The 24,170-nt window shown below is 40.5% G+C and overlaps 1 protein-coding gene across 3 annotated transcripts; it reads right to left on the bottom strand.

Moving 5' to 3' along the window:
• Positions 1–425: 425 nt before the first annotated feature.
• On the bottom strand, positions 426–23,793 carry LOC115196920 (carbonic anhydrase 5B, mitochondrial). 3 transcript variants are annotated; one of them, XM_029757946.1, is made up of 8 exons: positions 23,174–23,793; positions 10,628–10,825; positions 10,068–10,186; positions 8,996–9,091; positions 8,703–8,765; positions 8,042–8,200; positions 7,733–7,906; positions 426–1,971 (listed from the first exon to the last, which is right to left on the bottom strand). In XM_029757946.1, exons 1-7 carry the CDS (start codon positions 23,313–23,315, stop codon positions 7,736–7,738), a joined length of 948 nt encoding a protein of 315 aa, XP_029613806.1. In that variant the 5' UTR covers positions 23,316–23,793; the 3' UTR covers positions 426–1,971; positions 7,733–7,735. The 3 variants fall into 3 exon arrangements, with proteins under 3 accessions (XP_029613806.1, XP_029613805.1, XP_029613807.1); XM_029757945.1 differs by lacking the exon at positions 426–1,971 and having other exon boundaries at positions 6,841–7,906; positions 23,174–23,792; XM_029757947.1 differs by lacking the exons at positions 426–1,971; positions 23,174–23,793 and adding an exon at positions 10,978–11,330 and having other exon boundaries at positions 6,841–7,906.
• Positions 23,794–24,170: the final 377 nt, after the last annotated feature.

The raw sequence follows: 24,170 nt of genomic DNA, 5'->3' as shown, positions 1-24,170 counted from the left end.
GAGGTCCAGAATTGAGTTTGAGGGTTGCAGAGCATGAACCTGCAGGAGCGAGTTACTGTTTTGATGTTTGCGGAGAACGACAGGGTCACGTCAGGATTCTTTGATGAAGGTGCTGCTGCCTCCAGATGTGGAGGCTCTGCTTTTTCTCCTGGCAGGTGATCTAAGGGTGGGACTGACCTCAAATTTCAGGGATGGTCTACATCAGGAAGAGAAAATAATCATTCCATCCTCTGAATGGAGCCCATAGTAGGCCTGTCAGCATGGGCACAGAGAGGATCTGAGGCATGGAACACTTTTGTTTGTTGAGAGTGTGGTTATTAGGATAAGGAGTCCCATAAACAGTAATCCTCAAAGCAGTGAGGATAGGTGAAAACAATGACACAACTGAATGAATGTTATACAAGACAAAGAACAAAACCAAGAGATGAAGAAATTATCTTTAATTACACCTTTTCCTTTCATTTTCTAACCACCATTCATCTTGAAGTGTATGGTCAGTGGAAAGAGGTCCACAGGCCTTCATTAGAATGACATTTTACATTGACATTTTAGTAATTTAGTAGACACCTTTATCAAAAGTGATTTACAGTAAGTGCATTAAACTGAAGATAGCTAGATGAGACAACCACATCACGGTCACAGTACATTGTTCCTCAATACAGAAGTTACAGGGCAGATTCAGTGCTAATAGGAAAATACAAATGTACGCCTTTTAAAGGGAAAGGGGGGATACCTAGTCAGTTGTCCAACTGAATCTATTCAACTGAAATGTGTCTTCCGCATTTAGGAGGATAAATCTGAGACATCTTTAAGATACTCTTTGAAGAGGTAGGGTTTCAGTTGTTTTCGGAAGATGGGCATGGACTCTGCTGTCCTAGCTTCAGTGGGTGGATTCTCATGCTCTGAATGCAGAGTTGATAGCTATGTGGTCACGAAAATATTCAGACTCTAATCGCATGTTCGTTTAATTCCCCCATTTGTTATACACACTTCAAAGAGCAGGTTCTCAAACTCTCCCACACAATAATGGGAAACCTGCAGCCTTTTGGGAGACAACTCTCATCCCATTTTTATATCCCCTGTGGCCAACCATAATACACATATGAGGGTCTGTTTGAATCAGGTTGAGACAAAACTCAAACCATGTTTCCTAACATATCTAAACATCCACACCCTGGCCCCATTCGGTTGTCTTCAAAAGGTGCCGACTAGGTCTGGTGTGGCGTTATGGGTCCTGGAACCAGGTCCTTATTGCCTGCCCAGGCTCCTGTCTAATGGGGAATAATGGAGCACAGCACAACCATTCATTTATAGGGGAAAATAGGAACCTTTCTAACAACCCAGATCATTGTGACATCATTGTTGTTGCTACTACAGATATTACTGGGTTCTGGCTGCTGAGCATTACTCAAGTCGAGACCAGCATGTCCCATAACAGACTGTTAACTACATCACTTTACCCAGATGAACACCCCATTCCATAGAAGCATTTTAATACCACCAGCAAGTCAAAATACTAAAACACAGGCATAGTGTACTCATTTCTTTATTATATTCATCTTTAAAATCTTCTATATAAACATTTGTCATCAGTGGCTTCCTGGTTGTACGGCTGGACTGGGCCAATCAGGCACCTGGTACAACAACAGGCCTGTTGGGAGAGGGGCCCATATTTAGCCCTTGAACCACAGCCCCTCAATAGCAGTTTTCATTCCGGCCCATGGGGCAGGAATGTGGCCACCCATTGATAAAACAAATACAACATGTATTACAGCACAACAAACGTAGAACAATCCTCTAGCTCCAGGAAAACCCCTGCTAAGTAGCAAACAAAGAAAGGGGAAGCACTGTCGAGTTTCCATCTGAGGTGTTTTACCCAAAAGGCTCAGACTTGTGGGCCATGGCTCCTGCGGACCTGCTCTTGCTTGGGCCCAATACCAGGCCACAGGAACTTTTCAGCTGGCATTTATACTGAACAAAAATATAAACACAACATGTAAAGTGTTAGTTCCATGTTTCATGAGCTGAAATAAAAGATCCCAGAAATGTTCCATATGCACAAAAAGCATATTTCTCTCATATTTTGAGCACAAATTAGTTTATATTCCTGTTAGTGAGCATTTCTCATTTGCCAAGATAATCCATCCACCTGACAGGTGTGTCATATCAAGAAGCTGATTAAACAGCATGATCATTACAGAGGTGCACCTTGTGCTGGGGACAATAAAAGGTCATTCTAAAATGTGCAGTTGTGTCACACAACAATGCCACACAACAATGCCACAGATGTCTCAAGTTTTGAGGGAGCGTGCAATTGGCATGCTGACTGCAGGAGTGTCCACCAGAGCCTTTGGCAGAGAATTGAATTTTCATTTCTCTACCATGAGCCACATCCAACATAATTTTTGAAAATGTGGCAGTATGCCCAAGCAGCCTCACAACCACAGACCACGTGTAACCACGCCAGCCCAGGACCTCCACATCCGGCTTCTTCACCTGCGGGATCATCTGAGGGGGTGCTAAGGAGTATTTCAGTCTGTTATTTAAATTGACCGATTTCCTTATATGAACTGTAACTCAGTAAAATCGTTGAAAATGTTGCGTTTAGATTTTTGTTCAGCACACGTAACAATGGCTAACTGTGAACACCTCACAAAGCAACTGTTTTGATGCAGAGGTTGTTGATCCTGCTCGCCCCAAGTCTTTAGTGTCACACTCCTGATGGAAACAATGATACTAGAGCTTACATCAACATAAAAACACTGGCGACACAATGGTGTTGGGCAAGTTAAGTGGAAGTTCCGCATAACTCCAATTTACGTAAAACATGTACATCGAACTAGATCATTGTGCATACTAAGTTTGACACGTTTAAAACAGTCATTGATGGCATTTACATGAAAATACAGCAGTTCACCATTGATGACAGATTAAATCATGATCATTAGTCTTGATTAAAGTAGTCATTACAGTTCAATGACATTTCAATTACCTTTTAGTATTTATAATTTGAAAACAAAAATACAGTTAAGTGAAAGGAAACATCCCACTAGAGATTAAGGCAGAACATAACTAAACAGATCAAGACAAATAGGAGGCAGAAAATAGGTCCCTTACCACAGTTACAGCAAAAAAAGTTCATCTGTCCTACCATCACTTAACCATAAAAATGCCCACATCAAACCAAGACCTAAAACGTACAACTGTTTCATAACCCCCATTCAAATCCTCCCTGTACCCCAACATTGTTCCCCTAACCCCTGGTGTGAAAAAAAGTGTCACCTTCAATTTCATAGGTAACGCAGTGAAACAGGCATAAGTGTCAAGTGGGTATGGAGGGCTGGAGTCTTGGACAGTGCTTTTCAGTTTTCAGTACAGGTTATTGTCAAGCTACTTCTCTGCAATTTACCTATTGGGGAGAGGGCCAGGTGGCTCTTTTAAGGGCCAGGCCGTACAGAGAACAGTTTGTACAGGGACATTGTTATTGAGTAATCAAAAGACAACCGTCCTCTCACTTAATGCTTTATAGAACAATACCAAAAGCTCCCTCTATGTCTGCTCTCCCTTTCATTCCCTGTTTATAGAACAAACCAATCAATCCTTTTCTCCTCCAATCTTTTTAGCACCCACTTCAAATAAGCTCTTCACTTTCTCTGAGCTCCAAAAGTATTGGGACAGTGCCAATTTTTGTTGTTGTTTTTGGCTCTGTACTCCAGCACTTTGGATTTTAAATGATACAATGACTATGAGACTATCTTAAATTTGATAGTATTTTCATCCATATCTGGTGAACGGTTTAGAAATGACAGCACTTTTTGTACACCCCCCCCCCCCTAATTCACATGTGTACTAAACTAGTAATTGGTCCCATAGTCATAGCACACAATAACTACATCAAGCTCGTGACTACACATTTCTTGGATAGATTTGCTGTTTGTTTTGGTTGTTTCAGATTATTTTGTGCCCAATAGAAATAAATGGTAATTCATTGTGTCATTTTGGAGTCACTTTTATTGTAAATAAGAATAGAATATATGTTTCTACACACTTCTACATTAATGTGGATGCTACCATGATTACGTATAATACTGAATTAATCGTGAATAATGATGAGTGAGAAAGTTACAGACCCACAAATATCATACCCAAGACATGCTAAACTCACCATTACAACAACAGGGTATGATATGTGCATCTGTAACTGAAGTACAGAGCCAAAATAACAACAAAAATGTGTCTCTGTCCCAATACTTTGAGCTCACAGTACATAAGACCCCCCTATTTTTCCCAGTCACTCTCTAACCAAGATGTCTTATTTAAGATCTTTGAAGAAAACAGTGAAGCACTGCAAGGCACACCCATCAAACTGCAACAAGAAGTAGGTCAATGGAAAATAGGCAGCAAGACACATACACACACACATACATACATACATACATACATACATACATACATACACACACAAAAGTATGTGGACGCCCCTTCAATTAGTAAATTCGGCTAATACAGCCACACCCATTGCTGGCAGGTGTATAAAAGAAAATGGAGCACACAGCCATGCAAACTCCATAGTCAAACATTAGCAGTATAATGGCCTTACTGAAGAGCTCAGTAACTTTCAACAGGGCACCGACATTGGATGCCACCCTTCCAACATTTTTTATTTAACTAGGCAAGTCCTTCCCAAATTGTGCGCCACCCTATGGGACTCCCAATCACGACGGTTGTGATACAACCTGGAATCGAACCAGGGTCTGTAGTGACGCCTCTAGCACTGAGAGACAGTGCCTTGCACCACTTGGGAGCCCCCAACAAGTCAGTTCATCAAATGTCTGCCCTGCTAGAGCTGTTCTGGTCAACTGTAAGTGCTGTTATTGTGAAGTGGAAACATCTAGGAGCAACAACGGATAAGTCGCGAAGTGGTAGGTCACACAAGCTCACATAACGGGACCGCCGAATGCTGAAGCACGTAGGTCATAAATAGTCTGTCCTCGATTGCAACAATTACTACCGAGTTCCAAACTGCCTCTGGAAGCAATGTCAGCACAATAACTGTAAGGAGCTTCATGAAATGGGTTTCCATGGCCAAGCAGCCGCACACAAGCCTAAGATCACCATGCGCCATGCCAAACATCGGCTGGAGTGGTCTACAGCTCACCGCCATTGGACTCTGGAGCAGTGGAAATGCGTTCTCTGGAGTGATGAATCAAGCTTCACCATCTGGCAGTCCGACGGACTGCCAGATGGTGGACGCCAGGAAAACGCTACCTGCCTGAATGCATAGTGCCAACTGTAAAGTTTGGTGGAGGAGGAATAATGGTCTGGGGCTGTTTTTCATGGTTCGGGCTAGGCCTCTTAGTTCTAGTGATGGGAAATCTTAACACTACAGTATACAATGACATTCTAGACGATTCTGTGGTTCCAACTTTGTGGCAACAGTTTGGGGAAGGCCTTTCCTGTTTCAGTGTGTAAGAACTTGACTGGCCTGCACAGAGCCCTGACCTTAACTCCATCGAACACCTTTGGGATGAATTGGAACGCCAACTGCGAGCCAGGCCTAACTAATGCTCTTGTTGCTCAATTCTCCGCAGCAATGTCCCAACATCTTGTGGAAAGCCTTCCCAGAAGAGTGGAGGCTGTTATAGCAGCAAAGGGGGGGACTAACTCCATATTAATGCCCATGAGTTTGGAATGAGATGTTCGACAAGCAGGTGTCCGCATACTTTTGGTCATATAGTATATGTATTACAATTGCTATAAAATGTTCTATATCACTTATCATGGTTGTGTGTCAACATAGGGAATAGCAATGCTTATTTTACCGTAAACAACCTTTTGAAATGCTATTAAAGCATAACATTAAGTTCAGGTATGTTTTCAAGTTCAAGATACATGTAGTTGGTCCCACTGTAATCCCTGTCCAGCTACCTAGATATTTTCCATTTATGGATGGTCCTGCTGTGAACTTAAAAATCATCTCCAAATTATTGCAATATCAAGGTCTGAACAAATAGCAGTTTTCAGAGTACAGTCAAAGCTAAACAGTCTCAAGAAATGACATACAACTATCAGAAGGAGAATGATTCCTGTCGGTGTGCTGCTAGTGCTTCTAAAAGGCAAGTCAAATCCTTCTGACCGCCACCAATAAATAAATACAGAACCAACAGGATGAATAACAGGCTAATGATGTACATGTGACTCCCTCTCTAAACTTTCCCACAGCTCCTGGACCAGAAACTGGCAAACAATCTACCGACTGCCTGCGAGGGGCATAATATTGTCAGTATTCATTAGACCAGCAGGCTCCAACAGAACAGACACTGCAGTGAGCTATTGATCTATGAAAACAGAGTTGGCCGTGCGTCTCAGTATTATGCATAACATGGAAGGCACTATGGTAGAGTCCTTTTTAGTACAACAGAAGAATTTGATTACAAGAGGAAAATAATCTTAGACACTCATGTTAAAAAAGGTCAATGTTTGCTATAGAATTCAACCTATTAGTTGTAACAAATGCCCTGGTTTCCCTGTGCTTGTAAGGCATTATGAAGCTGTACACCCTACACATTACTTTTACATCTAAGTTAAAGATACTGAGATGTACATTCTATTCTACTCAAGACTATGTATTAAAATCCATCAAATCACCTAAAAACATATTGAGCAACAATCATTTGTGCAGTTTGGAGCCATAGCTAGGCCTAAATACAATGAACTAAATCTTTTCGGCTATATGCTGTAAACAAATTTAGAGCTTAAACCTTCAAACTAAACCCCCATTCATATATGATGCCCCTTCACTTCAAATACTTTGTCAAGGAACAAAAATGACTGTAGAAGTACTCTTTCCACAAGAGGGTGATATTCATAAGCTTTAGTTTACATAATAAGTGTTGATAGTACATCAAATTATTCCAGCAGCATCAATCATTGGTTTCTGGAAGCATGTAAAGTTTGACTGTTAATAAGGAGTGAATAAATAAGGTTTACAACTTAAAAACATTAAGAGCATTCATAAAAATCTCCAACCTGATTCACCTAAGACACAGGAGTTTCAAAAATATGTTAGCGTCGACTACAGCAATACACCTGCCATGTGTTGATGACTTTCAGTTATTGACAGGACAGCAGACAGTGAGACAGATAACAACAACAAAAAGCCTTTAGATCATTGGTATTCAAACTTTTTCATGGGGGACCAACCCTTTTTTTGTAATCCTTTCTCGAGACCCTCCACCCCAGATCTAATGACATGACCTTAAAAAGGAAACATTTTGATTTTTACGTCAACAAATGAACTTCAAATCATTACATTTTTATCTCTTATTAAAATGAAAAGAAACCAATAAATACATTTACTCAAAATAGTATTGTTCAAATTCTTTCTCAAAAACATTTGTATATTGTCAAATAAAATTATCTGTACTCTTAATTTGCTTACTTAAAAAAAAAAAAAATTGGGGGCGAACCCACAGCAGTTCCCACACAACCCAACTAACTAGAGGTCGCGACCCTGACTTCGAATACCACAGCTTTAGATGGTGACATTGGAATTATAAAATCCCTGTCATTTAAGTGAAATCATCGAGTGCTTTATGAATACATAGGGTATTTGGAAAGAAGATGCCAGCAGTATGACATCTGTAGAGTAAAAAAAAAAAAAAAAAAAAAAAGCCTTCCTAGGGTAATTGCATAATTTTGGTTTGAAGGGTGTGAGTGAGTTTGTGTGTACCGGTCAGTGGCCTGTGTGTGGACCTTTTGCAGGTGGCTCCTGCTGCAGGAAGGGGGTGAACGAGGACCGCACAGTGCGGCCCCTCAGGGGCTGCTGCACGCGGAAGTTGTTGACCATGCTCTTCTGCACCTCCTCCTCTGCTGAGGTGAAGAGAAGGCTCCGGAACACTGCCAGCTGAGAAAGGGATAGGGACAATGTGTTACGCAGACCTGAAACTACGGAGTTAAAACACCAAGTTGTAAACTGCTGGTAATGCCATTGATGTTCCCTCCCTGTTCTCCACTAGCAAACAAACACATCCACACTAACCTGGTCATGGCTGACTTCGATGTGCTGCTTCATGATAATCCAGGTCACTGCCTCAGTCAGAGGAGGAGTGGTAAGTGACCCTGCATACGTCCAGTAATCGTCAATGTTAGCAGGCAGTAAGGAGGCTGGGTCAAACCTAGTGAACTCAACAACACTGTCCTAGGGAGTGAAAACGGAAAGAGGAAAGGGTTACATGGTGCTGCCAACCATGTAATAATTATTATTATTATTGGCATTCCCCATCCATAATAACCTTACTGATAGTAGTGGCACGTAATTTGACTCAAGGCCACTAGATGGCAGTTAAAGTTGACCATCTTCCCATCTCTGATCATATTTCAGAATTGTTCCTTTGTGTAATAATTCTGTGGGAGGTAACAAATGGTGTTCTACCCTTTACGACTCCCATATAGCTCCTACACTGTCGTCACTCTCCCCCTCACATACAATTGCCATACAAATGTCACGTGTGCTCCACCTGAGACTTGTCCAGATAGTCAATGTACTGTACGACTCAGTTGGGCTATTTTTGTTCTTACGCTTGGGCGGCCTTCTCAGAAACTCAGAGGCATATACCACCTGCTTGAAATGTGCTGTTTGAAACCTTGGTTTAAAAAAAAGAAAAATCACCATGATTTAAGTGGTCAATCCCTGATCTCACCTTGTGTCTGACAGCAGGTAGGACATCCACTAGTTTCTGCAGTCCCTCGTGTCTCTTCCCTATCTGAGGAGTAAAATAATCTGTGTCTGAGCACTGAGTCCATCTGTCAGGCATGTGCTGTGTGTTTACATTCACTGCATGGGGTGTTTACATTTCAATGCCAGTAAATAGTGAAATGAGATATATATGTATGATGTGTATATTTAGTCAAGTGTGTATATGACAGCAGTGGTGGGGGGTTGCATATTATAGGGATGCATCAATAGCTATGTTAACGAGGAGCAATAAATTACCTTGAGGAAGACCCCGATAACAGCCAGTCCATTCTCCTCCATCACAGCTTCCTCAAACCGGCTGTACTTATTAGAGTTCCAGTGGACCATGTGGAGCTAGCAACAGAAAAGACGGAGCATATGTAAATCAAAATGTGTTTATCCACACGCCCAGAGTCAGGTTGTAGACTTTGGTTGACATATGTCATGATACACTGATTGCATTCAAATGCAATGTGTCACAAATTATATCTGTTGCTGAATAATGATTAACCTAATTCATGTTTAATATCATTCTCAAGATAAATGACAGCCAAAAAGCAGAAGTAAAACAAATTTGGGATCATATTCTGAACTTTAAAATACACCCCAAAATACTGATACCTGTCAGATAAGGATGGGTATCTATTAAACCAAAGTGAGCATTGTCTGACCCCGAGGTCACATGTAGCTCCTCTTTGTTTCACTCTATTTCAGTTCCCAACAATGGCCCACAGTCACACTGGGATCAGGGGAGGTGTACATAAAGAAAAAAGGAGTTACAACCCAATAAATACCCAGACTGTGGTGTGCTCCGATTAGGCACACAGAGGGAGTTGTGTTGTAATCACACCTGGGGAGTGTTGAGAACCCTGACATGGTCAGATTCTCACAGCCATTAGCAACAGCTTGGCATGGCACCCTCCCCCAGACAGACAGTAGTACAGTAGTACTCCCTCTATTGTGTAAGTGTGCTTTAGGTGAGTGGAACAATATGAAAATAGATAACATGTCAAAGGTGGGTCATGAGGATTGACCAGAATGCATTTCACGCAGAGCATTCTGCTTCTATATGTAGAGGTTTTCAACAGCACAATACCCCTCTGTCACGAAAATTCCATGCCAATATAGTCATGGATTGGCTAGGACAGCACTATGCCCTGATGTCTAAAAGCAGTCCTTCTACCGTTCCATGCCATAGTCTCCTGAAGACTACAGCTCTACTAGACTTGACATGTTAGGAGGTTTTTCAAACTGCATAGAGGCATTCAACAAAGTTAACATTTAAAATACAAAAGACTAACTCTTAAGGAAGAGGATGTGCGGTAGCTACCTCAGCAGGGAAGAGGCGGCGGTCCACTGTGTGCTCGGAGCCCCACGCGTTGCTCTCCCCCCAATGGAAGTGGAACTGACACAGCCGGAAGTTATCCTCCAGAGGACCCCCTTTAAGTACTGAGTGAGGGATGGATAAGAATAGATAGATCCGTCGGTGTTATATTAGAGACCCAAGAATGGGAAACAGTAGCTAGTACATAAATAACAGCTGAGTGGGGGTTAAAAACACGATTATATTAACATACATGCTAAAACATAGCATAACTCTCTCTTCACACAAAAGCAGAATATTTTTTTTGTTACAGAATAATAAGCCTATTGTATAATTGGCATAAATATTAATGTATAAAGTATATTATTAAAGCAGTGAAACAAAATATACATTTATGAAATAACATTCAATTGAAAATGAGAAATGTGTAAACAATACATTTCAAGACAGAGTGATGTTGAGAAATAAGCCTAGGGCAGGGATACTTAAAAAAGTTAATCAAAGTCACATTCCACGTGGTGGGCATTGCGTTTTTAATGAGGCACATTGCAGAGCAGAGTCCTTACTGGATTTGTCGGTGGTGTCGTCGTACTCAACCAGGAATGAGTACCCATTGTTCCATATCTGTGAGCACGTCCCGGGGTCGTAATCCGGGGTCAGCGGCTTGAGGTGCGGATCAAAAACGCTCTTGCGCACCCGAATATCGATAGGAGATTGTCTGTTACCCCCTGGAGCAACGAGTGGTCCCTGCCACATTGGATGCACTGGAGTCAAAGGATGAGAGAGGATTTTAATCTAGGCTGACAGTAAAATTTGTGATGAATAAAGCCTAACCAGGAATTACAGGGCACATGTGTAAATCACATTTGATCCCATTGCTTAGCCCACTAAAACAAAGACAAATGCTGACACTTACTTTTCATTGTGTACTCTCCAGCTTCCTGCATTATTATTTGGCTATTATAGTCAAAATGCCAAAAATAAAATATGATTAAAATGTCTCACAGTAGACAAGCAATTGAACAGACTTCGAGTTAGACCAGTAAGCCTCTTCCCTACATTCCATTTAAAGAAATGAGTAAAGCAGAGGAGGAATGAGACACTTGGGTTATTCCTCATGAAACTAGGACAAAAAAAAAAAAAAGACCATGATTTGGCAGATTTTCACAACATTCAATATACAGAACAGTCCTTTGGAGGAAGGTATGTTGACATATTTGACATTTGTAACAAAGCATAATTGAGAAATAATTTGTGAAAGTTTGCATATTTCTAAACATTTTGTCCTTACCCAGGCCTCCTTTAAGACTCCATAATTTATCTGTAGGTGCTACAAAGCAAACACTGGTATCATATGATTGTTTTCCCCGTTTGCTCAGTAATAGGAGTAGTATTTTGATTTCAATAAAAGTCTTACATTAAATTTACAAATATTGAAAAATCCAAACATGAATACAGAAAATATACCAGTTAAGACTTGGCACATTTTTCAATATAGTGTTAAACAAAATATTCTCTACAGGAATATCAAAAATATTCATAAATTGATGTAAGAAAATTGTTATTGAAATCAAAATACCACTCATTCCAGAGCAAGCCGCAAAGCTTCATATAACACCAATTTTTGCTTTGTAACACCTACATATGAAACATTACGGAGTCTTAAGAGGCCTGGGTTAGGCAAAAATCTCATAACTATGCTAACTTTGATTAGTTATTTCTCAATTATGCTTTTAGATACCAATGTTAAATGTATGGCAAAAATCCTTCCTCCACGGGACCATTCTATGGATTACATAATCATGGGTGGGGGGGGGGGTGTCCTGGTTTCGTGAGGAATCACCCACTTCCTTCCTCTAACTAGTATTCAAAGGAAATTGCAGAATAAGCTAAATGTGGGTAGGTTACAGAAACTTACTCACTGAATGTATTGGCAGCCCAACAGGTCTTCTCCACAGAAGGAGAGACAGTAGTTCAGTTCTGACGGAAAGTTTATTAAATCGCCATTTTCTGGCATTACAATAAATCTACTAGGACCGTTGGAAAAGGTATTTTCAATGGGAACAATTATTTTTAAATTAACCTTTTTGCTACTGTACCCATGGCTCTAATGTGCGAAGAAAATATGTGTCTTTGCTGTGTATCCTGCAGTTTTAATTTGGGAACACCAATGCGACAACAAAACAATATATTTTTATTATAATTGTTGTACCATTGTTTCCCGAGCGCAGATTCATTAGCTTCATGCTTGCACCCTTACTACAGCGAACACAGATGTTTCCTACTAGCACAAACAGTTTAAAAGATCGGACTCATTAACCAGGGCAACGTTTCTTTTTCTTCCTGTCGAGGATTGGAAGCCGCATTTTACATTCCTAAAAACTGTCACCGGCTGTTAACCATTCGTTTTAAACCTTGTTTAGTCATGTTTGTTACCTGACTAACTAGCTAGCTAACAACCTGGTAACATTACCGGTATTTACATTTTTCTAGGGCATAACGTGTTTCAGATTTAGCTGGAATTCATATAGGGCTGCTATATCTCAATAAATGCTATGTTGTGCTCCTAACTTTTTAAAAGTTGTGAGCACCAATGCTAACAATGCATTTTAGAGCCCTGACTCTACCTGATTAAAATAAAGAGCTATTCTTACTACAATTTATTTTTAATGCAGCCTAGTTTCCCATCATGAGTAATATAAATTGTGACAATGAAGATCATAAAATATGTATGAATTTTTTACAAGTTTACTTCCTGTACTGAAATGAGCTATGGATTTTTGTATAATCCACTCTTCATAATCCTCTATAGCTCATGAATAGACAATGTGTTCTAATTCTGTGGCCCAGTGGATCGCAGGGAGATACATCTGCCACAGGATTCTCAGTGAGGTATGCAGGGTCATGGGTAGTAAAAATAGGTTGAACACCAGTAGGACTCTCATAGCAGACATTAACATTGTGGTTCTCATCATAAAAATCAACCATGTTCATTATCTTCAACAGGATTTGAGGCATTATGCAGATTACAGGACCTCCATGTGTTTCTCAAAAGAAACAGGACTGCTTTTTCTGTGCCCTTAACCGACTCATTTGCTCTAGAAAAACTGCTTTTGGTGATTCATCACAAAACCAGGACAAAATAAATATCCCAATTTTTTTATATATTTTTTTACACCATTTAATCCATAGAATGGTCCTTTGGAGCAAGGTTTCCCAAACTCGGTCCTGGGTTGTCGTGAATCAGGTGTGTAGTGCTAAGGCAAAAACCAAAACATGCACCCAGGGGTAAACAATTAATCAAAGTTGGCATATTGAGGACATTTTGGCCTTATGGAGTCTTAAGGCCTGCGTAATGTTTGATCTGTAGGTGCTACAAAGCAAACTTTGATGTCAAATTAAGCTTTACCACTTGCTCTGTAATAGGAGTAGTATTTTTCAGTAACAATTCTTACATTCATTTATGAAGATTGAAAAATATAAAACATGAATATTGAAAATACATTTTTGGATTAAGCAAATGTTTCAATACATTGTTGATAATATACTCTACGGCAGGGATCATCAACTAGATTCAGTCATGGGACAATTTTTTTCTTGAGCGGATGGTCAGGGGGACGGAACATAATTACAAATAATTTGTAGAATGCAAAATTGACCGCAAGAAGCCCAAACAGATATAAAATTTGGCTAAAACAATTTAAAACCATGCTTACATTTGTATATGATCACACCTCTCTATTATGCATGGGAATACTTTGGAACAGATATATTTTTTTTTTAAGTACAATATGTTTTATCACTTGGAGCCAGTTTGCTCCCGTTTTTACAGTTGTTTACGTTTACACAAGGGGTAGGGGCAAATATATATTATATATATATAATTTTTTTAATTCACCCAGAGGACAAAATCCCAGGGACAAATTCCCAGTTGGGGAAACTTGCTCTATGGCCATATCAAAGTTCCAGAGAGGGATTTTTGCTACTTTTAGAGTTATGATCATATTTGTAAGCATGACCAACAGAGTGAATGTGAAAATGGATAAAAAGAGATTTCCCTCTGCTGGTGATTTGCAGGATGTCCAATGACACAAGTAAAAAAAGGGCTGGGAATGGTTACATTGCCTACTATACCAATTTCACTATGAAATGGGCCATAACTTCAGAACTACCAGAGACCCCACTCTGGAACTTTGTTATGCCCATAGTAGAGTATAATGGCTCAACAATATATAGAAAAATATGAATATAAAAATGTTATATATTCATTTTAATATTTTTCTATATTCAATGACTAAGAAAATTGTTATCAAAATACCACTCATATTTCAGAACAAGCGGTAAAGCTTCATATGACACATATGAGGACTGAGTGAGGCTAAAATGTAAAATAGGCCAACTTTGATTGCTTATTTCACAATGAATAATGCTTTTAGATACAAATGTCAAATATGTCAACAATCCTTCCTCCAAAAAGGACCATTGCATGGGTTAAATGTTGTCAAAATGCCCTAAATCATGGTGGTTTTTTGTCCTGGTTCGTGAGGAATCACTCGAGCGCCCAAGCGTAGCTTCCCTGGAAGGCAAACGTTTTTACTTGCATGCTATTTTCCACTCTCAATGGATGCACCCCAAAAAATGTATGGGTTTGCCTGGGACTGAAGAAATTAAAACATAAAATGCAACTCGGTGGGGCAGTAGTTCTTGACAAACATGATTTTACAGTTGAAGTCGGAAGTTTACATACGAGTTTTAATGACTCCAACCTAAGTGTTTTTCAACCACTTCACAAATTTCTTGTTAACAAATAATAGTTTTGGCAAGTCGGTTAGGACATCTACTTTGTGCATGACACAAGTAATTTTTCCAGCAATTGTTTACAGATTATATCATTTATAACTCACTGTATCACTATTCCAGTGGGTCAGAAATGTACATACACTAAGTTGACTGTGCCTTTAAACAGCTTGGAAAATTCCAGAAAATGATGTCATGGCTTTAGAAGCATCTGATAGGCTAATTGACATCATTTGAGTCAATTGGAGGTGTACCTGTTGATGTTTTTCAACACCTAGCTTCAAACTCAGTGCCTCTTTGCTTGACGACATGAGAAAATCAAAAGAAAAATCAGCCAAGACCTCAGAAAAAAAAATTTGTAGACCTCCACAAGTCTGGTTCATCCTTGGGAGCAATTTCCAAATGCCTGAAGGTACCACGTTCATCTGTACAAACAATAGTACGCAAGTATAAACACCATGGGACCACGCAGCCGTCATACCGCTCAGGAAGGAGACACGTTCTGTCTCCTAGAGATGAACGTACTTTGGTGCGAAAAGTGCAAATCAATCCCAGAACAACAGCAAAAGGATCTTGTGAAGATGCTGGAGGAAACAGGTATAAAAGTATCTATATCCACAGTAAAACAAGTCCTATATCGACATAACCTGAAAGGCCGCTCAGCAAGAGAGAAGCCACTGCTCCAAAACTGCCATAAAAAAAGCCAGACTACGGTTTGCAACTGCACATGGGGACAAAGATCATACTTTTTGGAGAAATGTCCTCTGGTCTGATTAAACAAAAATAGAACTGTTTGGCTATAATGACCATTGTTATGTTTGGAGGAAAAAGGGGGATGCTTGCAAGCCGAAGAAAACCATCCCAACCGTGAAGCACGGGTGTGGCAGCATCATGTAGTGGGGGTGCTTTGCTGCAGGAGGGACTGGTGCACTTCAAAGTAGATGGCATCATGAGGAAGGAAAATTACGTGGAAATATTGAAGCAACATCGCAAGATATCAGTCACGAAGTTAAAGCTTGGTCGCAAATGGGTCTTCCAAATGGACAATTACCCCAAGCATACTTCCAAAGTTGTGGAAAAATGGCTTAAGGACAACAAAGTGAAGGTATTGGAGTGGCCATCACAAAGCCCTGACCTCAATCCTATAGAAAATTTGTGGGCAGAACTGAAAAAGCATGTGCAAGCAAGGAGGCCTACAAACCTGACTCAGTTACACCATCTCTGTCAGGAGGAATGGGCCAAAATTCACCCAACTTATTGTGGGAAGCTTGTGGAAGGCTACCCAAAACATTTGACCCAAGTTAAACAATTAAGGCAATGCTACCAAATACTAATTGAGTGTATGTAAACTTCTGACCCCCTGGGAATGTGATGAAAGAAATAAATCACTATTATTCTGACATTTCACATTCTTAAAATAAAGTGGTGATCCTAACTGACCTAAGATAGGGCATTTTTACTAGGACTAAATGTCAGGAATTGTGAAAAACTGAGTTTAAATGTATTTGGCTAAGGTGTATGTAAACTTCCAACTTCAACTGTATATGATGGCACTGGCAGGCTCAGTCTGGCAAGCCCTTATGCATGTGTAAAGCTGAGCAATCAGCTGTTTCCTTGTCATGAATATTTGTATAGGCTTTTATCATACTTTTGGAAGTGTAGTTTGTTGGATGACAAGTTCCGATCCTTTTCTTGCTTACCAAGTGTAAACAATGGCGGAAGCAAAGTCAATGTTTGTAGCGTACCTTTCTGTAGTAATAACAAGCAAAAGCAGCCGTACTTAAGTTTCCATGCTGTGAAAAGAGTTGAAAGCTCTACATTTACGTCTACAGTAGCACCTTGGAATGTAGCCTACATTTCAACCAAACAGACTACACTGCTGGGAGCGGTTTACCTGAATACTTTAAAATAATGAACCGAAAACTTTGTTAATATATCCCTTTATTTGTGAATATAATCGTCACCTTTGGAAACTCACCAGCGCTGTGGAAATAAATAAAAACACATATTTGCAACTTGACCTGCTTTCCTCCTGCGGAATCCTTGCCCTTACACCTTGTATGATCAGATCATAGCTAGAATAAAAATCCACATCACAGAAAATAAGGTGCAGAAATACTACCATTTAACTTTCAAAGTAATGTTTCACATCGCACGAAGGAGTGCATATCTTGGTGAATAGAGCTATGGACACTTCACGTCCCTTCAATTAGACGTCAAATGGTCAAACGTTGTTTAAAAGAGCCAATAAAACACAAAATAGTGTATTGTAGACACAGAGCTCTATCAGTAGCACACAGCAATGTTTCAAACATTGCAAAAATAATACACTACATGACCAAAGGTATGTGGACACCAGCTCTTCAAACATCATTCCAAAATCATGGGCATTAACACGGAGTTGGTCCCCCCCCATTGCTGCTATAACAGCCTCCACTCTTCTGAGAAGGCTTTCCACTAGATGTTGGAATATTGCTGTGGGAACTTGCTTTCATTCAGCCACAAGAGCATTATGAGGTCAGGCACTGATGTTGGGCGATTAGGCCTGGTGAGGTCGGACACTGATATTGGGTGATTAGGCCTGGCTCCCAGTCAGCGTTCCAATTCCTCCTAAAGGTGTTTGATGGGGTTGCGATCAGGGCTCTGTGCAGGCCAGTCAAGTTCTTCCACACCGATCAAGACAAACCATTTCTGTATGGACCTCGCATTGTGCACAAGGGTATTGTAATGCTGAAACAAGAAAGGGCCTTCCCCAAACTGTTGCCACAAAGTCGGGAGCACAGAATCGTCTAGAATGTCATTGTATGCTGTAGCTAGAAGATTTCGCTTCACTGGAACTAAGGGACCTAGCCCGAACCATGAAAAACAGCCACAGACCATTATTCCTCCTCCACCAAACGTTACAGTTGGCACTATGCAGTTGGGCAGGAAGCGTTCTCCTGGCATCCGCCAAATCCAGCTTCGTCCATCGGACTGCCAGATGGTGAAGCCTGATTCATCACGCCAGAGAACATGTTTCCACTGCTCCAGAGTCCAATGGTGGCGAGCTTTACACCACTCCAGCTGACGTTTGGCATTGTGCATGGTGATATTAGGCTTGTGTGCGGCTGCTTGCCCATGGAAACCCATTTCACGATGCTCCCGACGAACAGTTCTGGTGCTGACGTTGTTACCACGTCGCTGCCGAGCAGTTGTTGCTTCTAGACATTTCCACTTCTCAATAACAGCATTATGGTTATTTCTTTGCAACTCTGCATAGAAGCCAGCATCCCGGAGTCACCTCTTTACTGTTGACATTGAGACTGGTATTTTGCGGGTACCATTTAATAAAGCTGCCAGATGAGGACTTGTGAGGCATCTGCTTCTCAACCTAGGCATTCTAATGTACTTGTCCTCTTGCTCAGTTGTGCACCGGGGCCTCCCACTCTTTACTATTGTGGTTAAAGCCAGTTTGTGCTGTTCTGCGAAGGGAGTAGTACACAGTGTTGTACCAGATCTTCAGTTTCTTGGCAATTTCTCACATGGAATAGCCTTCATTTCTCAGAACAAGAATAGACTGATGAGTTTCAGAAGAAAGTTATTTGTTTCTGGACATTTTGAGCCTTTAATCGAACCCACAAATGTTGATGCTCCAGATACTCAACTAGTCTAAAGGCCAGATTTATTGCTTCTTTAAATCAGAACAGCAGGTTTCAGCTGTGCTAACATAATTGTAAAAGGGTTTTCTAATGATCAATTAGCCTTTTAAAATGATCAACTTGGATTAGCTAACACAACGTGCCATTGGAACACAGGAGTGATGATTGCTGATAATGGGCCTCTGTACGCCTATGAAGATATTCCATAAAAAATCTGCAGTTTCCAGCTATAATAGTCATTTATAACATTAACAAATGTCTACACTATTTCTGATCAATTATGTTTTTTAAATGGACAAAAAAAAGAGGTTTTCTTTCAAAAACAAAGGACATTTCTAAGTGACCCTAGACTTTTATTTTAAATTACATTTACATTTTAGTCATTTAGCAGACGCTCTTATCCAGAGCGACTTACAGTAGTGAATGCATACATTTCATTTCATAATTTTTTTTTCTGTGCTGGCCCCCCGTGGGAATCGAACCCACAACCCTGGCGTTGCAAACACCATGCTCTACCAACTGAGCTACAGGGAAGGCCTGTATGGTAGTAATATATAACACACACTTTTGTTAATGTATTTTTATATATACTAAAACAAGGTGTCTTGGACACACACAGTTCCAGCAGTAAGTGTAAAGCTGCTGTTCTCATCCATGTGCTAGGTGGTTAAAGATCAGTCACACCATCTAGCCTGGAGAAAATTAGACATTTCAGAGTACCGTTTTAACACCTCTGGTTCTAGAGCCAAGCCCCTTTTCATTTGACTGGTTTGCCTTACCCAGTAGGGCTTGCCAGTGCCTGGCCAGAGGAATCCACTTTCACGTGACATACTCCACAAAACCTGCTGGCTGCTACTCTTGGCCAATGCATTTGGCTCCATAGTGGGCACTCTTGATTGCGCTTCAGTACCTTCCTTGATCACAGCTGACAACTCTTGTGACCTTTAAGCTCTTTAAAATGGTAGAACTGGTGGCAGTTTGGGACAAAAGTGTAATTTGCTCTAACTTCCCATCTATATGGAGTTAGGGAAAGACTGGAGCATCTGGGTGTTTGTCAAGCTTTCTGGTCATAACAGGGGGACACTTGTAAGACAGCACAGAACCACAGGGCAGAGATCCAAAACTGGAATCAAATAGAGACAGTTCAGCTAAGCCATGCAGGACAGAGGAAATCAGGAATTGGGGTGTAATGCTCCTCAAAGCCTCTCCAGCAGAACGCTTCCTGCCTGGTCAGGAAGGGGCCCTAAAACAAAAACGATACATTTAGGTTTGAGAAAGTGATAACTAAAACTATTGTGACTTGTTTGAGACAAAGTATTTGTATTCCTTGCAAAAATGTTATCAAGAGCATGATTTAAAATATACTTTTTTCTATCTCGTCACAGAAAATTGATGTATGCTTGCTAAAGTGTACATTTTAAGCCACTTCTGCCAGACGTCATTGGTTCTGGGCAGATCCCCTGAAAACAAAAATAAGTACACTTGTGCAGAGATTGCATTTACCATCCCAAAATTATATCAGAAACAACATCTAGGCCTAGCTCTACAAAGTGTATTACCAGAGTCCTTGGCCTGTGCCATGTTCGCAGGAAACTTGTGCATGGTACATGTGGAGGCACAGTCTTCATGCTCATCATGCTGTCAATGTATTGTTTGGAAAAGCAAGGCAACCAGGTGGTTGCACACAGAAGGCTTCATGTCTGTGTACAAAGTGAACTACAGCACCAATATCAGTGGCAGTACAATTTACAAATCTTTGTTTCTATAGAAGACAGAAAGCAAAAAATGTAGTGCACAGCTGCCAAACCTAATTGAAAGGGTTAGGCAGTGCTACAGTAGATGAACAAAGAGTATGGTCTTTATGAGAGTTATATTGTAGAGTTAAAGGAAATCTACAACCGCAGTATCAAGCAATGAACTTGATCAAATCTGAATTTTTCCTAATCTCATCCATGGGTAACCTGCAGTGAATGGGGTTCCTCGTTCTTGCTCATTGACCTGTAGCACCTAGCTCTCAAACAAACTCCCCATTCCCTTGCTCAATACTGAACATTTACAGAAAAAAATTAAAATAAATAAACTTAAATCAAGGAAGGTCTCACGTAATCAATTTGGTAGCACTTGAACTGAAGCACTTGTTATAGCTAGCAACGTGTTATCTTTAGTCACAGGTTAAACAATGCCATAACGTTGTAGCTTAAGTTGGTAGCTAACATTACAGTGTTAGCTACAGCTAGCTAGCTGGTGATGGTAAATATAGCTGATGGTAAACTTACCTTCATAATTGAAAAGGTAGTTCTCGTGGAAGAACATATAATTTATCGAGCTTTGGCCTCAGTCGCCGAGTGGAGCTCAACAAGATTTGATCAGACAGATGTGGTCACTTTTGACAGGTCAAGCAGAAGTGGTAAAAAAAAAAGCTCAATTTTGCAGGATGTTGTGCTATGCAACTATCCACTGACCGGATGCAACCGTTATGGGCGTGATAAAGGCCCATTGACCAGTACACACCCACACCATTCTGTTGTTCAGGTAAACCCATACAATTTAAAACACAGAAAAGCTGCTTTTTAAACAAACTATTTCACACATATTGTAATTAAAAGGTCATATTTAATAGAAATCTGGACACACTGGACAGATAATTTAAAGGGATACCTCGGGATTTTGGCAATGGGGCCTTTTATCTACTTCCCCAGAGTCAGATGAACTCGTAAATACCATTTGTATACCTCTGCGTGCAGTTTGAAGGAAGTTCCTAACTAGCGTTACCCATAGACTTCCAGTCATTGCTATCTGCTAGCACACAGCCTATCATTGTGCTAACGCTAGTTAGCATTGGCTCGTGAAACTACCTTAAACTTCCTTATTTGACACAGACATAAAAATGGTATCCACGAGTTCTTCCACAGAGTCAGATTTACATAATGGGCCTCATTGCCAAAATCCCAGAGTATACATTTAAGATTATTATTCTGTTTGTTTATCAGTTTCCATCCACAGTTTGAGTGTAAAGTCATATCATATTAAAAAAAAACCAGCTGTGATGGAAACAGGTAATTTCGGTACAATTTTATAAATGGCGACATTATTTGTTTGTTCTGCATGGTGGTATCTTTTTGTGTCTGTATTATGTGAAAAATGGTGGTGGAAACAGCTTTATGCGCAAATATTTATACAATAACCATTATATTGAAGTAAACTTGGAGCCACACCATGATATGGTGTGTGGTCCTCCCACTATGACTTGGGAAACAATGCAGTTTATTAGGATACAGATTGAATAAATGATGATTAACTTTACAGGGTGGTGAAAGTGCAGTCTTTAGCGTGATGCTTCATGCCAATAAATATTGAGGGTCTTATTCTGGTGACATGATGGTCGATACTTAGCTGCCGTTTAACAAATTATCTCGCTCTTTTGTCCATAATAATCTCATCACGTAGGCTATACCCGCAAGCTGTTGCTGTTGGCTAAAGCGCACGTGCCAATACCAGAGTGGGCACATTACCTATATAACGCTGCATTTGTGACAAAACCATCAGTAGAGTTGAAAATGCGATGGAATCAAATTTTTTATTTAACCTTTAATCTAGGCAAGTCAGTTAAGAACAAATTCTTATTTACAATGACGGCCTACTTGTAAAGCACCCTCTAACCTGGATGACTACACTTGTATTTCTTAATTCGGTACATGGAGTTTAACCGTAGAAGTTATTTTTATGTGCACTACGTCATCACTCACAGCCTTTCATCTGCAACAAGTCCATTTGTTGGAATTACATCACTGGTGAGAATTTTCATTTTTTAATGCAGATTTGATTATATTAGCATAACAATCTGTGGCCAATTGGTGAGAGATTTTCATGCAAATATTCTAAAATCTGCATTAAAAATGAGCATTTCCTCACCAGAGAACAGCTTGCAGATACAGTGTGGGTATAGCCTACATGATGAGGTTATTATGGACAAAAGAGCAAGATTATTTTTATTTGTCAAACAGCAGCCAAGCATCGATCATCATGTTACTAGAATAAGACCCTCGATATTCATTGGAATGGAGCATAAAGCTAAAGGCTGAGCACTTTCACCACCCTGTGAAGTTAATTTCTTTCATCTGTAGCATAATAAACTGCATGCTTTGCCGAGTCATAGTGGGAGTACAACACATTACATTAGTTTAAAAACCCATTCGAAAGACAGGGCAATGACCCCAATCACTGCCTTGGGGAATTGGGATCATTTGACTAACCAGGACCAACACTGCTTAACTTCAGAGGCATGCCAGCAGTGGAATGCAGGGTGGTATGCTGCTGGCATAATGAACCACATTCACTCATGCAGAAATCCACTCCCTGGTTTCCAGGTATTCTTTGTGCACGCATTGCGATGAAAACAATGTCATTATCCCTTTAGTAACGTAGCCACCAAGGATGTATATACATAATTGGTAGCCATAGTGATGTTGATTAAAACGTTACAACTGCTTGATAAGATTTAAACAGTTATTTATCATGTCTTGTGTGGAATTTGTCAGCTTCGCTGCCAGCTGGACTGAGTGACTAGTAGTGATAATAGCACTGACTGTTCTAGTCTTAAATATATATAGCCTACATCTAGCAAATTCAACTGTACTTAATATAATGATACAAGCTACTTGAAAAGTTGACACTTACAGGCAGAAAGCACATATTTGCTTGAACATGCGGTGAGGTTGCATCTTCTCACAGGTATCAAACGTTGACCTTTAGTTTGCTTGATGAGATGTCTGTGTATATGCCGAGCAAGTGGCGTTAAAACCGATCTGAGAGCCACCATGATCTCGGATTCTTCGAATACGCTTCTCGAGGGTTGCGAGAGTCAAAGTGAACTGTTATTTATCGTTTCAGGTAAGGCAAAACGTCAAGTCAACTGCTCATCTTGTCCCCAGGTGTTACGGGTTGGTTTCATAGCCGTTTCCACTTAACGGGATTTGCTTTTTAGGGCCCCTCGTCTTCCACATTGTCGGCTGGGTGGCTGGTCTCTCTCGCTACCTCTCGTTTGACTGGTAGCAACGAAATGGGCAGGCTTTCACACGATTAAAACATTCACGAACTGACAGTAAATTCCATCCGGTTTTACAGCTTTTCACTAGTCCTGTTGATGCGTGCTCTTACTTGAACACCGCACCCATCGAATTTAGCTTCCTATAGATATTTCACGCGCCGCATCAACGAAAATAACAGATTTTAAATGTGTTTACAAAGCAATGTCATTTACGAACAGTTTACTGAGTGGGGGGGGTCCCAAAATTCCCATCCCGACCTATCAGCTTTATCGTCTGAGGGGCGTTTCAATCCACATGCGCGAGACAATGCTACGTTCATAGCATCTTGTAAATACGAGCATATGACTGGAAAATCCACTTGAACGCCTCTCCAACTCGTAATTACTTGAGGGAAACTCGTCTATCATCCTTGAGCTCCGACTTCTTCCATCTGTACTCTGACGTCACCTAATCAAATTGTATTTGTCACATGCTTAGCAAACAACATGGCTGCGTTCGGGTATGTTTTTACGTTCTGGAACGTTCAATTCAACGGAAATGGTGCTGTACTGAACGACCAGTTGGAACGCTGTCGCACACAGTTTCTAAACCGTGGCGCAACATCGCGAGACTTCCGGGAACGCTTG

Source organism: Salmo trutta, chromosome 7 (assembly GCF_901001165.1).
Source record: "Salmo trutta chromosome 7, fSalTru1.1, whole genome shotgun sequence".
Lineage (NCBI taxonomy): Eukaryota > Metazoa > Chordata > Actinopteri > Salmoniformes > Salmonidae > Salmo > Salmo trutta.
Note: the sequence above shows the minus strand (reverse complement) of the source record. Positions and strands in the feature narration are given on the sequence as shown.

Excerpts from the sequence above, each read along its gene's own strand:
- LOC115196920 (XM_029757946.1), bottom strand. The coding sequence starts at position 23,315 with ATGGTGGCTCTCAGATCGGTTTTAACGCCACTTGCTCGGCATATACAC. Across the intron at positions 10,187-10,627 it reads CGACACCACCGACAAATCCA|TACTTAAAGGGGGTCCTCTG; the intron begins GTAAGGACTCTG and ends TCCCTCACTCAG. Across the intron at positions 8,201-8,702 it reads TACCTGCTGTCAGACACAAG|GACAGTGTTGTTGAGTTCAC; the intron begins GTGAGATCAGGG and ends TTCACTCCCTAG.